Raw genomic sequence first — 15868 nt, forward strand, 5'->3', positions numbered from 1 at the left:
TGAAAGTAAAGAATAATATTGTAATAAGTAACTATTACACATTATATTAGCTATTCCAATAATGTTGGATAAGAAATAGTACATCTAATAAGATGTGCTTTTAATTTTATTATTATTTTTTAAAATAGGATATTATATAATTTGAAGAGTCCTTAAAGAATAAACATTTATCCAAAACAATTAGCTCATCGGCATTCCAATGGGATATATTTTTTACTCCAATTTTTCCCCCTATTTTGCGTATGTTTACTGAATTTTTTCCCCCTATTTTGTGTATGTTTACCGATTTCTTTTTATATTGTAGTAGTTTGTTTTGCTTAGATTTTGTATCTATAAGTTAAATATATCTCGTATTCCAATTTTAGTAAATTTGATTCTAACACAATAAGGATTTTTAAAAAATGATCCCGGGACAATAATCACTTGAGATCTGAAGGATTTTTAACTGATTTTGGATGATTGAGACAAGTTCCTGACCATCCAATTTAAGAATTTAACCGAAACCGCACCCAGTCAAATATGTTTGTCGGATAGGGACCTTGGAAGCAGTGCCGAACATAAGATTCTAGACTAAAACAGTCCAAGCAGATTGTGACATCAACAGTGTGACAACATCAGACATGCTACCGAGATAGAAGGCAATTATAATGGAGGAAGGCCACCTTTCATTCCAAAATACATTTGTCTCCCCGCCACTTGCATCGACAATGCAAGCCAAGCCAGAGTACAACAAACCAACCGTATATATGTATACACACAAGCTACAAAGAGAGAAAGGTTACCCTGAAGCAAGGAGTTGACGACCCTAATCGTTGCCTCAAAACACCTTGCTAGACTGCTAATATAAGGTTCTGTACATCTAGGGTGTTCCAGGATATGCCAAGTTAACCAAGACATTACACCTACTTGTTAACAAAAGAAAGTAGGGTAGCAAACACCACCACTGCAGCCTTCCCCTTCTTTGTGTGGCTTGGAGTAGCAGTTATAGGCGCCCTTTGGTTTGCCTGCACAGAGAAGAGTCCAGTTTTTCCCATTCATAACGGCCTGGGAGAGGCTTATCATTCGCAAAATCAAAGTTGTACCTGCCAAAAAAATGATAGACTACTAAGAGTCGATGACATTTAGAAATCCCAAATCACAGATATGGCTAAAAATTCAACAATCGATGAAAACAACATTGTTATAAAATATAGCAGATTTTTATATCTGGAAAACAACTCATCAATTGTGCAGGAATACTATGCTGTCTTGTAGCAAGCTGTGATCGATAAACCAACCACAAAGAACCTCTATTGTACCACCCTTAATATCGATGACCATGAGTCCAAAGAAGTACTATCATGCCAGAAATTTAAAGCATAGAAGAATATGTACTTCTCCATGAACCTTCTCTGTTGGATTTGTTCAGGCCCAGAAAAAAGCCTTTCCATTTCCACCTCAGATGCAGATGGGATGCTACTGGTAATTGGTAGCTGCTGCAGCTTGTTTGCAGTCGAGTAGGTAGGCCGGGTTGTTGACCCACGAGTTTCTATGGCATCTGAATTCCTTATCAGACTGCAGGGTGTGGTTTCTCTGTCACTCCTGCAGCCAAACGACAATTGCCTAAATTTTCTTTAGGAGAATATGTCAACTGTATCATAATGGCAAGAAAACATTAGTTCAAAATCAAAAGATTCAGCAGAAAAGGAGTCAGCAAAGCTGTTACAGGCTTTGAAATGAACAAAATAATCTCAATAAGAGAACCGGTTAGGGCATCTGAAACTATTGGACTTCCCTAATTTCAGTGGAAAAGTTAAAAGCTTTTGCAGGATCATTTACTGCTAGAATTGAAGTCCAGTACAGAAAAACCTGCCACAGGCACCGTCACAAAGGATGAAACAAAGATATCACAGTGTATTGCCATCAGAAGAGCTCATAAGAGGCCAATAGCAAGTATCAAAGGCGTGGAAAAAAATATATAGAAGGTTTGATAAAATTCTGGGGACCGCGTAGCAATAAGATTAAAAAAATGACCAAAACTTATCTGTTGCATAAATTAACATTACATTTACAGTGACTAGAAGAATTTGTCAAAGGTAACCCACAGTTAATTCGCTGACAAACAGCAAACACAAGAATAGCAAAGAAGAGCAAGACTTGCTATATACTTCCAGATACCGTTCTTCAACAATAGCGGACCGTCGGCCATTGGAAACCAAAATGAAAAGGCAAAAAATCTGTAAATTGCAATTTACTAAGGAAACACAAGAATCAGAAGGTTGCACTTTTAATTTCCTTTAATGGCCTTCCAAGAGAGAATTTTGATGACAACAAGAAAATCAGATTCCATATTTATGAGAAAGCCAGACGGGCATTTCATATCACATAATAGGATCCCTGCCCACATAATAGAGGAGGCGTCTAGGAAGGCACAGGCCTTGAGAATATCTTTAAAAGGTAAAAGTTGAATATTTAAAACAGAGGAATCCAAAGTATAACAGAAATTAAGAATTAAAAAGCATGATATATAGGTCACAAATCTTTTGTCTTAGGAAAAAAAACCTACCTGTTCGCGTCGAATTCGAGAACATTTTCCCCAACGGAAGTCTCCAAACTAGAACCGACCTCGGTAATTACCTTCTTCGAGAAGCGAGTCGCGAGCCCTACAAACTCCTTTTTAGCGGATACCTTATTGCCGCCGATCTGGCGGCTAGGGCCATGGCAAACATTGAGCCTGCTCTTGGGGGCTGCTCGGGACCTGGCGGAGGAGGGAGAGCAGGAGTGCTTCTCGAGTCGTCGATTCCGGAGCTGGAGGTAGGAAGAGGTGGCTTCCGGGGAGGATTCCTCGAGGTTTCTGAGGGCAAGGGTTTGGGCCCTGGTGCGGACCCCGAGGTACGGCAGATGGGATGCGTCTTTCCCCTCTGCCTTCGCTTCTCCGCAGACATCGGGCTTCTTCGCGTACTTACCCTCTCCAGGACCCTGCGATTTCGTCATACAAATCAAACCTTTTTCTCCGGATTAACCAGTGAAAGGAGTAGAATTCACTGTCAGGAAAAAGAAGCCAACAGACAGAAAAAAAAGTTTGTGCGCTTGTTTGTTTCTCTGAAGAGAGAGACTCATTTCCTTTTATTTGAATTTCATCATTTTTATCCTTTAATGGCAATATCGTTGTGCAATATCGTACTAACATTCGTCCGGGCCTCAAATCTGTATAATTTACAAGTGTCCAACAAAATTTTAACTTAGTTCTATTTCCGTAAAAATTTCTAATTTGACTTATTACTCCCATTTAATACATAATGGCAATCTGTTTATCTTACAGATTTCATACCACCTCGATACTTTTTTTTATTGTTTTTTAATCTTCACTAATCTTCTTATATATATATTTTTTATCTTTCATCATTTTCACCTGAAATTTTATGTTTAAAATTGTTAAGACGGTTGGATGAATAATCAACTTGCAAATGCATTTTGTATTTTTACAAATGACTTAGAAGCATTTACAAGTTAAAAATTATTCACCCTATACCCTTAACAATTTTAAACATAAAAGAAAATTATAATTAAGAATATAAATACTAATATATCAATATAACAAAATTTAAAATTATCCTTTCTACTTAGATCTATGACAAATTCCCAAAGAGCGCGTGATGTTTCAGAATTTTCCAAACATATACCAATATTTCATTATTTCCAAAATGTGTACCAAAATTATAATTTTATTTCTTGTATAAAATATTTCTTTATTCGCTCTCTCTCTTGTATAGGTATACTTTTCTTTTCTCTTCTTCTTAAATTAAATTAAATTAAATATCATTTAAATTTTAATAAATAATCCTCTAAATTTATTTTTTTATTTTAAAACATTAATAAAAAAATGTAAATATAAAAAAGGATAAAACATTAAAAAAATATGTTTTTTAATATCTTTAATTTTTTTAATGTGTAATTATAGTAGAGTAAACAAAATTTTAAAAAATAATAATAAGAGTTTATTTTGTTAATAAAAATAATAAAAAAAGTAAAAATTACTTTGGTACTAGTTTGACTAATACCACAATAGTGTTAGTTTCTAAAAACCAACATTACAATAATGTTAGTCTTCATAAATTAGTTGGTCTTCAGAAACCAATACCATAGTATTTTGAAAGTTTCAAATCATTTTGAACATTGTTGGGAGAGCTTTAAAACAATAAAAGAGAGTTTATTTGTGTTAGTACATAATGTATTAATAATCAAACTTATATTTTTGATGTATATTAATGCTTGATTAAAGTCAGAACACATGTATTTGATATGCTTATTTGATCTTAAGGACCAAATACTTGGCAGAAAGTCTAGATGGATTGGGAAGATCGGATTGACAGAAAGTCTAGATGGGTTAGAAGGACTGAACATCTAGCAAGAGGACTTGGTGGGTTAATACAGACTAGGCATCGAGACAAGGACAAGACCTGGTGGGGCAGAGATCGAACATCAAACATGGAGGTTTGAAAGGTTGATATATGATAAGTAAGGTAAGTCACTAGAATAGAGAGAACTAGTGAGAACGAGTCTCAATTGAGATTTAGGTGCTAATCCAACTTAAAGTCAACTCGGAAGTCTATGTGAGATCAGATTAAAATCCTAGTCAGGATTTTATCATACATATATCTATTGCAACTTTATTTTGCAAGATAAATATTATATCTGTTCTAACTTTCTTTTACAGGATAAATATTATATCTGTTCTAACTTTATTTTACAGGATAAAGACTATATTTGTTCTAACATTATTTTTTCGGTGTTCCATCGACAGTAAAATAGGTTCGGTCGACAGATCCTTAAATGGTTCTGTTGACAAATCATATGGATCAGTCGACGGATCAGTGACTTCATCGAGATAAGATCAGAGAAAAAAGAAACAATGGGTTCCGTCGACAGATCATATGGATTAGTCAACAGATTAGTGACTACATCGAGATAAGATTAGAGAGAAAAGAAAACATTGGGTTCCGTTGACTGATAAGTATGTTCAATTGATGAATCAGATTTGACGAGATCAGAGTTGATCAGCCAGATTTAGCGAAAAGGAAAGCTTGGTTTCAATCAACAGATAAAGTTATTCAGTCAACGGATGAAGCTAATTTTAGATCAAGAAACTGGACACGAACCTGGGAAGATACTTTGGGTTCCATTGATGGATCAACATGATCAGTCAATGGAACAGTGACAATTTCAAAAGATTAACTGAATTAGTGGGATCTTATTGACTAGTGGCTCGGCTATAAAAGAAGCCTCGAGGTCAGAGCTTCGATATCAGTTTTGATAAGAACACACTCTTCCACTTCGTGTTCTCATTCTCCGCGCTAAGATCTCCTTCCAGCAAACCTCCACATTGAGAGCAACGACAACAATGAGCTTCAATTTCTTCTCTATTATTATCAATATACTTTGTTTATTCTTTTTGCATAATTAAGATATTTGTAAAAGTTGTTACTATCTCTTCCATTTTGTATTTGATCTCTCCTTTCAAATTTTCGAAGGAGATTCTAGTGAATTGCCCAACATATATGGTCTAAGGGATCGTGGGTCTTGGAGTAGAAGTCGGATGAACTCCGAACCAAGTAAAAAAAATCTAAGTCTATTTCTTTATTTCTATTTTGTTGTATACTCATTTTTCGATATATTCTATTTAAAGGAAAAAGTTTTAAGTGACAAGTTCACCCCTCCCCTCTCTCTCTCTCTCTCTCTCTCTCTCTCTCTCTCTCATTCTCAACGAGCCTATAATTACTATCAAATCAAATGCTCTTGATTTTGGTACAACCACCAATTGAGAATTTACTTTTCTTTTTAGTTTTATTATTCATTTTCCCCTTGTATTGCACTACTTAACCCAAGAAGAAATCTTGGAAATTATTTCTCTTTAAAAAATTATTGTTGCAAGAACAATGACACAATCCGAGGGATATTCCACTGTATGTCCTCCACTCTTCAACGTGAATGATTTCCTATATCAAAAAAAGAGAATGGAAGTCTTCCTCAAGATGGGCATCAACTAATGGTTTGCTATCTAGCACATAACATAGGTCAACAAGATCAGAGAAATTTTTGACCTGGAAAAATGAATAGACGAAATAAAAAAGAAAACACAAATCGACTTGATGATACTCAACACTCTACAATGTGGCTTAACAAAAGAGGAACTCAACCGAGTTGGACCCTTCAACAACGCAAAAGAATTATAGGACAAGTTAGCCAAATTACATGAAGGGGCAAACGACACAAAGGTAACAAAATGTGACCTTCTATTAAATTCCTTACTAAATATTACAATGTTAGATGCTGAGACAACAAACTAACAACACACGAGGATAAAAGATATTTTCAACGAACTATATCTCATTGGCCACCAACTCAAGGACTATGACATAATCAGGTACACTCTTAACTCATTCTCTTGAAACTCCTCATGAGCATCTATGGTACATGCCTATAAAGTCTCAAGGGACCTTTCTAAAATTTGATTAGATGTGCGAACTTGAACTACATGAGAAGTCTAACTCGAGTCAAACTGAGAAAGGTATACTTTTATTGCAGGACCAAGTAAGGAGAACAAATTGAAAGGTCGATTCAAGCACAAGTCTGAAGATGAGTCCGACTCTGACTCAACTGAAGAACAACTAGTAAACATAGTCAGGAAGATGTTTACCAAGAAGAAGAAAAGATTGTCAAAGGATGATCTATAAAAGGTGATACAATCTACACCAACCAAATCAATATTTGAAGTGACATGTTACAAATGCAACAAAAAGAGACACAACAAGTCCAATTGCCCAAATCTCAAAGAAGACAAGCCCAAATCAAGAAGAAGGAAATTATTAAAGGCAACTTGGGATGAGTCATTATCAGAGGAATTAGACACGGACAAACCAAGAAAAAAGAACTTCTTGGCACTAATGGCAAGAAAGCAACCCGATGAATTTGAATACATCTGGTTCCGACAATGAATCAAGTCACATATCCATATCCATTTACAAATTCTCCCATCAGGTAACTTCTAATTTAGAAATTAATTTTTTAAAATTATTACATGCTTAAATAGGAAATTGGTTAAATCTGAGAAACAAGTTGAATTTCTCCTAAAGGAAGTCAAAAATCCTAAGGAGCAAGTTAACCGTAAACTCTCAACTAACCAAGTTCAAAATGGAAACCCAAATCAAGTTACAAGACTTGAGGATGAGAATTCCATATTGAAATGCAAAGTTGAGAGACTCAAGAGAATACTAGAACAGTTCACTTTGGGATCCAATAACCTTAACATGATACTCGGATCACAAGGGTCATGTACAACAAGTCTAATCACGGATATCAATCAAAATCAATGAACAAATCTTACTTCTCACTTGTTAACAAAAATAAGAAATACGTCAAAGCATGGGTTTCGAAAACTTACCTAACAATGTAAGTAGGACTAAACCAATACTATGTATCTCAAAATGACATTCATTATTTAAACATAAAATATAAAATCTGTGTTCTAGGGAGAGGTGGCAAACTAATTATCATCTCAAAAACTTGACATACCTGACTGGTATTTAGGAATAGTAATATTAGGGAGAATTTTAACTTAGTACCAATAAAGACTGGGATAATTATAGGTCAAGGAACCTAAATCAAAAGCATGTAAGGAGAATCATATTTGTTCAACCTGGTGCAATTGGCTTAGTGAAACTAACTAAAGCTATCCCAATCTAGCCTGGACTAGTTAGACCAATACTTAGTACTAAGTTCCTTGGGCAAGACTATTTAAAGAAGCATTCAGAAAGTAGTCCATCGTGATTCTCAAGAAGGCCAAATGTCTTGCTATTAACTAACAACTTATTCTAAAGAAGCTTGCATGGTAGACCCAAAGCTAAGTCTAAATCCAATATTAGTTAAAATTATCCTTTAATCAAACAAATTTTATCTCACAAAACTATAGGAATACCTTAGTTGATAATTTAGACCAAGAGAGATGAATATAATTCAAAATTAAATTTCAACTAAGTTAAATTAAAAACTAAATTTAATTTAAAAATTAAACTCAAAATTAAAAACTAAATTTAAATAAAAAAATAAACTTGAAATTAAATTTAAAATTCAACTAAACTAAATTTAATTAAAAAATTGAACTCGAAATGAAAAACTAAATTTAAATTAAAAATTAAACTCAAAATTAAATTTCAATTAAACTAAATTTAAAACTAAACTCGAAATTAAAAACTAAATTTAAATTAAAAATTAAACTTGAAATTAAATTTAAAATTCAACTAACCTAAATTTAATTTAAATATTAAACTCAAAAATAAAAACTAAATTTAAATTAAAAATTAAACTCAAAATTAAATTTAAAAACTAAACTAAATTCAAATTTAAATTCAAAATTCAACGAAGTCAAATTAAAAATTCAAAGTTAAGTTTAAATTTCAACTTAGTTAAGTTAAAAATTAAAATTTAAAACTAAATAAAATCAAACTAAATTAAATTAAGATTAAACTAAACCAAATTACAAATCTCAAATTTTCTATTAATTCCTACTTTATATTTAGGAATTTAAGTGAATTCTGGATAATAGTTGCTCTAGACATATGACTCAAGATCACACCAATTTCACTAACCTAAAATTCAAGAGCTTAGGATCTGTTGTTTTTGGAAACAATGACAAACTTAAGGTGATAAGTTCAAGTAATACTGAACTTGAATCAAATTTTGTTATTCGAAAAGTATTACTTGTTCAAAACTTTAATTTTAACTTACTAAGCATTAGCCAATTATGTGATGTTGATTATTAAATCAAGTTTTTATCCTCTGAATGTTTGATAAGTCATACTAAAAACTCTAACATACAACATTTATACAATAGACTTATCAAAATCCTCACTCAAGTGTCACATGATACAACAAGATGAAACCTGGTTGTAACATAGGAGACTATCTCACACTATCTTAGGAATATAACAAAATTAACTAGATTAGTTAAAGGATTACCAAAAGTAATTAACTTAGAATATAAATTTTGTAATGTTTGTCCACAAGGAAAACAAAGTCAACAAATAAACTAACTAAGCAAAATCGAACCAATAATATACATGAACTCCTACATCTAGATCTCTTCAATTCACATGGAATTAAATCTATAAATGAAAATCTATATTGTTTAGTTATAATCGATAACTTTTCTAGATATACATGGTTAAAATTCTTAAAACATAAAGATGAAACCTTTAAAGTATTTAAAAATTTCTCTAAACAAACATAAAATGAAAAATGTTAAAAATTAAAAGAATTAGAAGTGACAAGAAAGGTGAATTCAAAAATCATAAGTTTAATAATCTTTGCTTAGAAAACGGTTATCATAGAGAATTCTTATGTCCCAAAACACCTCAACACAATGACATACTAGAAAGAAAAAATTACACTTCAAGAAGTCGGTAGGACAATATTAAATGAATTTAACTTACATAATTATTTTTGGGCTGAAACTGTTAACACGACATATTATGTCTAAAATAGAATTACAATAAATAAAATATAAAATAAAACATCTTATGAAATCTATCTTAATAAAATATCAAACATCAAATACTTTAAAGTATTTGGATGTAAATTACACATTTTAAAAACATGAGAACACTTAGTCAAATTTACCTCTAAAACTGAAAATGGAATCTTTCTAGGTTACTCATTAAATAGTAGAGCTTATATGTCACGCCCCGTGACCTAGGTGCATGACACTGATATTGTTGACCCCACAGGTCATCCAAGTTGGTATGTGGTGGGATGCTTGCCACATGAGGTCGCGGGGTCGAAACTCAGGGTAGTCGGGGCGTAAATCCCCGATCCCTGTGCAACTCACCCCACCTGCCACATGCTCGCTCAGGATGTTGTGATTTACCTCCCTCGTGATGACCTTGGGTCGGGTGCGGCGGGGGCGCTGGGGCGAGCGATTTCGCCTTTTGCCACATGACACTGACATTGCTTGCGAATATAAATACTCAAAAATAACAAGACTCATAAAATGAATACTAAACCAGTAATAATATAATGGAATTATTGTCTTTACAATACAAAAGTAAAAAACGGAAGCGTACAAGTAAAAATAACATGAATTAAAAGGTAGAATGACTTGGATAGGGCTTCATTACCAGCCCCAAAATGTCTCTTGCTCCTCTTTCTCGACTTGTTCCTCGTCTTTATTTAGGGATGGGAATAAGGGGTGTGAGTGCTTGGGAAAACACTCAATATGTGGGGTCAATCTAACATAGAATGATAGAATACAAAACATAGCAAGACATTCAGAATCTATGGCAGAAACATAACTTAATAAAAAATATATACTTATAGCACTGTTAATCATCTTGTTTTCCATGGTATTACTGATCAGTCCCCAATATGTAATTCCTCTATGGGGTGAGGCCATATATCGGTTATTATTACCCACCGCATCAAGGCCATAACTTGTCATATCTTATCATATTTTCAAAAATTTCCTTTAACTGATCAGTCGCCTATATGTAATTCCTCTAAGGGGTGAGACCATATATCGGTTATTATTACCCACCGCATTAGGGCCATAACTTATGATATATTATCATGTTTTCAGAAATTCCCTTTACCATATCTAACTTGAGTCATAACAGTGCATCTTGGAATTCAGAAAATAAAATGAGCAGTATAAAATGATCAATAATAAAATAAAAAATCACAGCTATATTTGAAATGAAAAGCCCACTTACCTGGTCAGAACCTTCTTTGATCTTGGACAGAAATTTTACAAGACTTGAACTTGCACTTGTTGATCTAAACTTGGGCAGAAACTTACACGAAATGTGGGCACAAAATGTGGATGAGGTTTGGATGAATTTTTTGCAGTACTTGGACAGAAAGTTTTCAAAGGATTCGAGTGTGCCTTTAGAAAACAATGTCTTGGCTATTTACAGGCCAACCATGGCTAGATGAAGGGGTGGCCAAGGCATATGAAGAGATGGCTAGATGGAGGGTCATCCATTAAAAATGCTAGGTGAAGGGTCATGGCTAGATGAAGGGTCATGGCTAGATGAAAGGTCATGGATAGATGAAGGGTCATGGCTAGATGAATGGTCATGCATTAAAAAGACTAGGTAAAAGGTCATGACTAGATGAAAGATCACCATACCATTATAATTTAGCACATGAAACATAGGCATAGCTAGAACAAGTCCAAATTACATAAAAGGATTAACACATGACTCATTATGTTATCATGATAAAACCAAAAGAAACATAGGCGTAAAATTTTAACATATGACTCACTAAAACATCTTGTTAGAAAGCAAGGAAAAAAATATAGATATAACTAGAATAAAAATTTGAAACATATAAAATTAGCATGTGACTCATTAAATTATCATGATGAAGAGCAAGAAGAAACATATGCGTAACTAGATCCAACATCCGAAATCCCTAAGATCCAAACCTACACATGACACAAAGTAATGATAAACTTGGGTTCAATTTTATGGTATTAAGATTTCTAGGAGCCAAACCTAACTTAACCTTCAAAGGTATGTCCACTAGTGTCCATCACCATGTCCAAAATTGGGTCTTCACATCCCACCCTCCTTATTGGAAGTTTTATCCTCGAAACTTGAACTCTTTGATCTTCGAAGAGATATGGGTAATGCTTGCGCATCTTTTTCTCGGGTTCCCAGGTAGCTTCCCTTTCAGTGTGATTGGACCATTGTACTTTGACGTATGGGATGGTTCTTCGTCTAAGTACTTGATCCTTAGTGTCAATAATTCGAATGGGAACTTCATATTTCAATTCTTCATTCAAGTTCCCTTCAACTAGGAGTGGTCTAGTTTCCAGAATATAGCTCGGATCTGCAATGTATCTTCTTAGTTGGGAGACGTGAAAGACATTATAAATCCTTGACATATCTGATGGTAATGTTAGTATGTAAGCTAGTGATACCACTTTCTCTAGAATTTTGAAAGACCCTACATATCTAGGATTCAGTTTCCCAGCTTTATTGAATCAAACTACTCCCTTCATTGGCGAAATCTTTATTAGGCCTTATCACCTATTTCGAATTCTATTGGTCTTCTTTTTAAATCAACCCAACTTTTTTGTCGATCTTGAGCAGCCTTGAGTCGTTCCTTAATAACAGTCACTTTTTCTACCGTAGTTTGGATAAGCTCAGGTCCAATGATAGCTTTTTCTCCTACTTCATCCCAATATAGTGGTGATCGACACTTGTGCCCATATAGAGCGTCGTATGGGGTCATTCTAATACTGTTTTGATAACTGATATTATAGGCAAACTCGATTAAGGGCACGTGCTCACTCTAATTACTATTAAAGCCCAGAGCACATGCTCTTAGCATGTCTTCAAGTATCTATATTGTCCTCTCAGTTAGGGTGATAGGCCGTGCTGAGAGTGACCTTAGTCCCCATAGCTTTTGAAAACTTTGCCAAAAATGAGACACAAACCTTGGGTCTCTATTGGAGTATGATTTCCAAAATTCCATGCAGCCACACAATATTGTCCATGTATAGAGTAGCCAACCTATCCAGATTATAATTCATGCGGACAGGTAGGAAGTGTACAGATTTTGTGAGTCTATCCACCACTACCCATATCCCATCATGGTTTTGTCTTGACTTTGGCAATCCCACCACAAAATCCATGGAAATGTACTCCCATTTCCACTCTAGAATCTCTAAAGGTTGAAGATGTCCTCCAGGTCGTTGGTGTTCTACTTTGACCTGTTGGCATACTAGGCACCTAGAGACGAATTCCCCGACATCCTTCTTCATTCCGCTCCACCAGAAGTTCTTCTTCAAATCCCTATATATCTTTGTACTGCAGGGTGGACAGAGAATTTTGATTTTTGGGCCTTAGCATTACTTCTTGTCAAAGTTTATCAATGTCAGGCACCCACAACCTTCCTTTCATCCATACGATCCTGCTATCATTTGTTTGAAGATCAGGTGCTTTTCCCTTTTTAATTTGCTCTGTAAGTATTGCCAACGTCGGGTCTTGCTTCTTCTTCAACTTGATTATTTCTCGAAGGCATGGTTTTGCTGTGCCGAGAGCGATGCCAAAACTGTCTTGCCCATGCTCTTCTGACTTAATGCATTAGCTACCTTGTTTGCTTTGCCTAGGTGGTAGCTTATTATTAAGTCATAATCCTTGAAGAGCTCAACCCATCGTCGTTGCCTCGTGTTTAATTCTTTTTACATAAATAGATACTTGAGACTCTGATGATTTGTAAACACTTCGCACTTGGCACCATTTAGGTAGTGTCTCCAAATTTTTAGTGCGAATACTACTGCATCTAGTTCGAGGTCATGCATGTTAGCTAGAGCCCTAGAGTCAATCATTTGATGATTGTATTTTGGACTTGTTGTATCATATTATATATAAATAAAGGCATTTGGTTTTTGGTTATTATACTTACTTGTATTAGTGTCAAATAAACTAAGTATAATAACGTGCTTGAGTAGAAGGTTCTTACCTATATCAATCGATTGGTTGAATCGATAGTGAGATGATATAGGGAACACTACTTTTAATCATTCCTAGTCGAGTATTAACATTCAGGGACAATGTTAATGCAATAAGAATAGCATGTAGGTCAACTCGATGACTTGATCTCACAAGTCATGGATATAGAGATATCAAGTTGACACATGGGTATGCATTAGAGAATGTATACTGAATGACCCGCCATGAGAAAGTATCATGGATCGTTATATGAGTGTCATATACTTTCTCATGTGACTATTAGTATGACTACTAGTCCTTAGACCTGAAGTCACCATGGTTCCCTACATAAGGAGTTATGTACTTTGGTTTCGTCAAACGTCACCCGTAACTGGGTGGACTATAAAGGCGATTACTGGGTATGTAACGAATTATGCGGAGGGATGTGAGTGATGTAGATGGGATCTATCCCTCCTATATGACGGGAGAGACATCAGTATTCTTGATAGAGTGAGACCACGAAGTGCATGACCATGCCCAAATGAGTCAATATGAGATATTGAGCTCATTTGTTTTAGTGAGTATACTTGGAGTTCAAGATTTAGTTTGATCAAAGGATGACACGGTCTATGCCTCACATTGATCAATCTAGATGTCTAGGACAGAAGGACACTTGTCATATAATGTGAGGAGTCACAATTAGTAGTCACAAGGTGATGTTGGATCTCAACATTCTTGTAATTTGGGTAGTAATGATGTATTTCTAGATACCGCTCATTACTTATGCTTCTAAATGAGTTTAGGGGCATTGCCAACGTTACAAGAACCTATTGGGTCACACACAAAGAACAAGTGGATGGAGATTAGGTTCATATGATGAACCAAGAGGATTAGATTCATGTGATGAATCAAATTGGATTAAGAGTAATCCTAATTGAGCTAATTGAGTTGGACTCAAGTTGATTCATGTGTTCAATGAGTCTAATTTAGATTATGACTCATTGAATCAATTTAATTAAATGAATTAGATTCATTATATTAAATTGGCTTGAATTAAATGGTTGGATTAGATCAACCATGAAAGAGATTAAGTCAAGTTTGACTTGACTTGAGAGGAAGAGGAACAGTCAAGTTTGACTTGACTTTATGCCACATCATTTGTGACTTGGCATTAGGAGAACTAATGATGATGTGCCACATCATCACATGTGCCACCTCATGGAGGTTACAACTATTCTCTTTAATGGCCTCCACATTAATTGTGATTAATGTGAAGGGGGTTACACCACTTAATGAAAAAAAAGAGAAGTTTTCTTTTGGTGAGTAACTCTCATTCAAGTCATCTTCCTCCTCCTAAGCTCTCTTCTTGCTCCTTCTCTTCTCTTGGTCGTGGGTTTCAAGCAAGGGAGAAGAAAGGAGAGTGAATCTAATCCAAGAAGAAAGGTTAGTGAAAGTCACATAGAGATTTTAGAGGAGTGTGTTCTCTTATTTTCCTTTCTTCTTCTTCCAATCCCATCCGAGAGCATCAAGAAGTGCTAGCACAATTGTGGTGTTCTCTTCTCCATCCTTGTGTGTTAGAGAACACATCTTGTTCATGTGGATACTTCTAGAGAGTTGTCTACTTTGACAACTTAAGATCCGACATCTCCTTGGACAAGCGGGACTCGCGAAGGGCACACATCGAAGGTATAAGATTTTCTCCATGTAGATCTAGGTAAACTCGTACTCGTAGTTTTTCCAAAACTTTTTCTTTGCACGGATCCGTTGGCTAGGGAGTTTCGGGGTTTCCGCGACGCGAAAAAGCGGTTTTCGCGGTCCGAAAACCCAACAGTGGTATCAGAGCCACGTGCGAAGATGAATACGAGTTTATTTTGGGTTTTATGAAAAATAAACATTCTGTGAATTTCTGTAATTTTAAGTTTTTAATGGTTTTTATGAGTATTTTTCTTGTAAAAGCGAATCACAAGTGTTTCGACACTTGTAGGCTTCGACTATCGAGAAGAATTTTCCAAAACGGCAAAGTTTCACCCCAAAACTTTTTAGGACAGCGGGCTAAGGCGCTCTTGGATCACAAAGGAACCCTCGCGATGGTTATATCGCGGGTTGGGGCGCTGCCCCTGGCCCTGCAAGGGGATTCGTTCCGCGATTGCGCCCGAAAACCGCTAAATGGGACCGCCGGAAAATTTTACTCTTAAAAATTGTAAAAATTATGAAACATTACAAAAAATTATGAAAAATATATAATTTTGAATTATATATTATTTTTGTGATAGTCATGGCCCAAAAAGACCCAATATGATTGGATTTGTGTTGTAATTTATAATACGGCCTGCGTGCCGTCATGTGTTTGTGTGTGCTGTATTTGATACGCGACCTGCACGTCGTGCCTCCCT

The 15868-nt window shown here is 35.0% G+C and overlaps 1 protein-coding gene across 2 annotated transcripts; it reads right to left on the bottom strand.

Moving 5' to 3' along the window:
* Positions 1-632: 632 nt before the first annotated feature.
* LOC121969970 (cyclin-dependent kinase inhibitor 4-like) lies at positions 633-3070 on the bottom strand. Of its 2 annotated transcripts, none has more exons than XM_042520320.1 (3): positions 2546-3070; positions 1387-1581; positions 633-1082 (listed from the first exon to the last, which is right to left on the bottom strand). In XM_042520320.1, exons 1-3 carry the CDS (start codon positions 2971-2973, stop codon positions 983-985), a joined length of 723 nt encoding a protein of 240 aa, XP_042376254.1. In that variant the 5' UTR covers positions 2974-3070; the 3' UTR covers positions 633-982. The 2 variants fall into 2 exon arrangements, with proteins under 2 accessions (XP_042376254.1, XP_042376253.1); XM_042520319.1 differs by having other exon boundaries at positions 1375-1581; positions 2546-3066.
* Positions 3071-15868: the final 12798 nt, after the last annotated feature.

Source organism: Zingiber officinale, chromosome 4A (assembly GCF_018446385.1).
Source record: "Zingiber officinale cultivar Zhangliang chromosome 4A, Zo_v1.1, whole genome shotgun sequence".
NCBI classification, from domain to species: domain Eukaryota; kingdom Viridiplantae; phylum Streptophyta; class Magnoliopsida; order Zingiberales; family Zingiberaceae; genus Zingiber; species Zingiber officinale.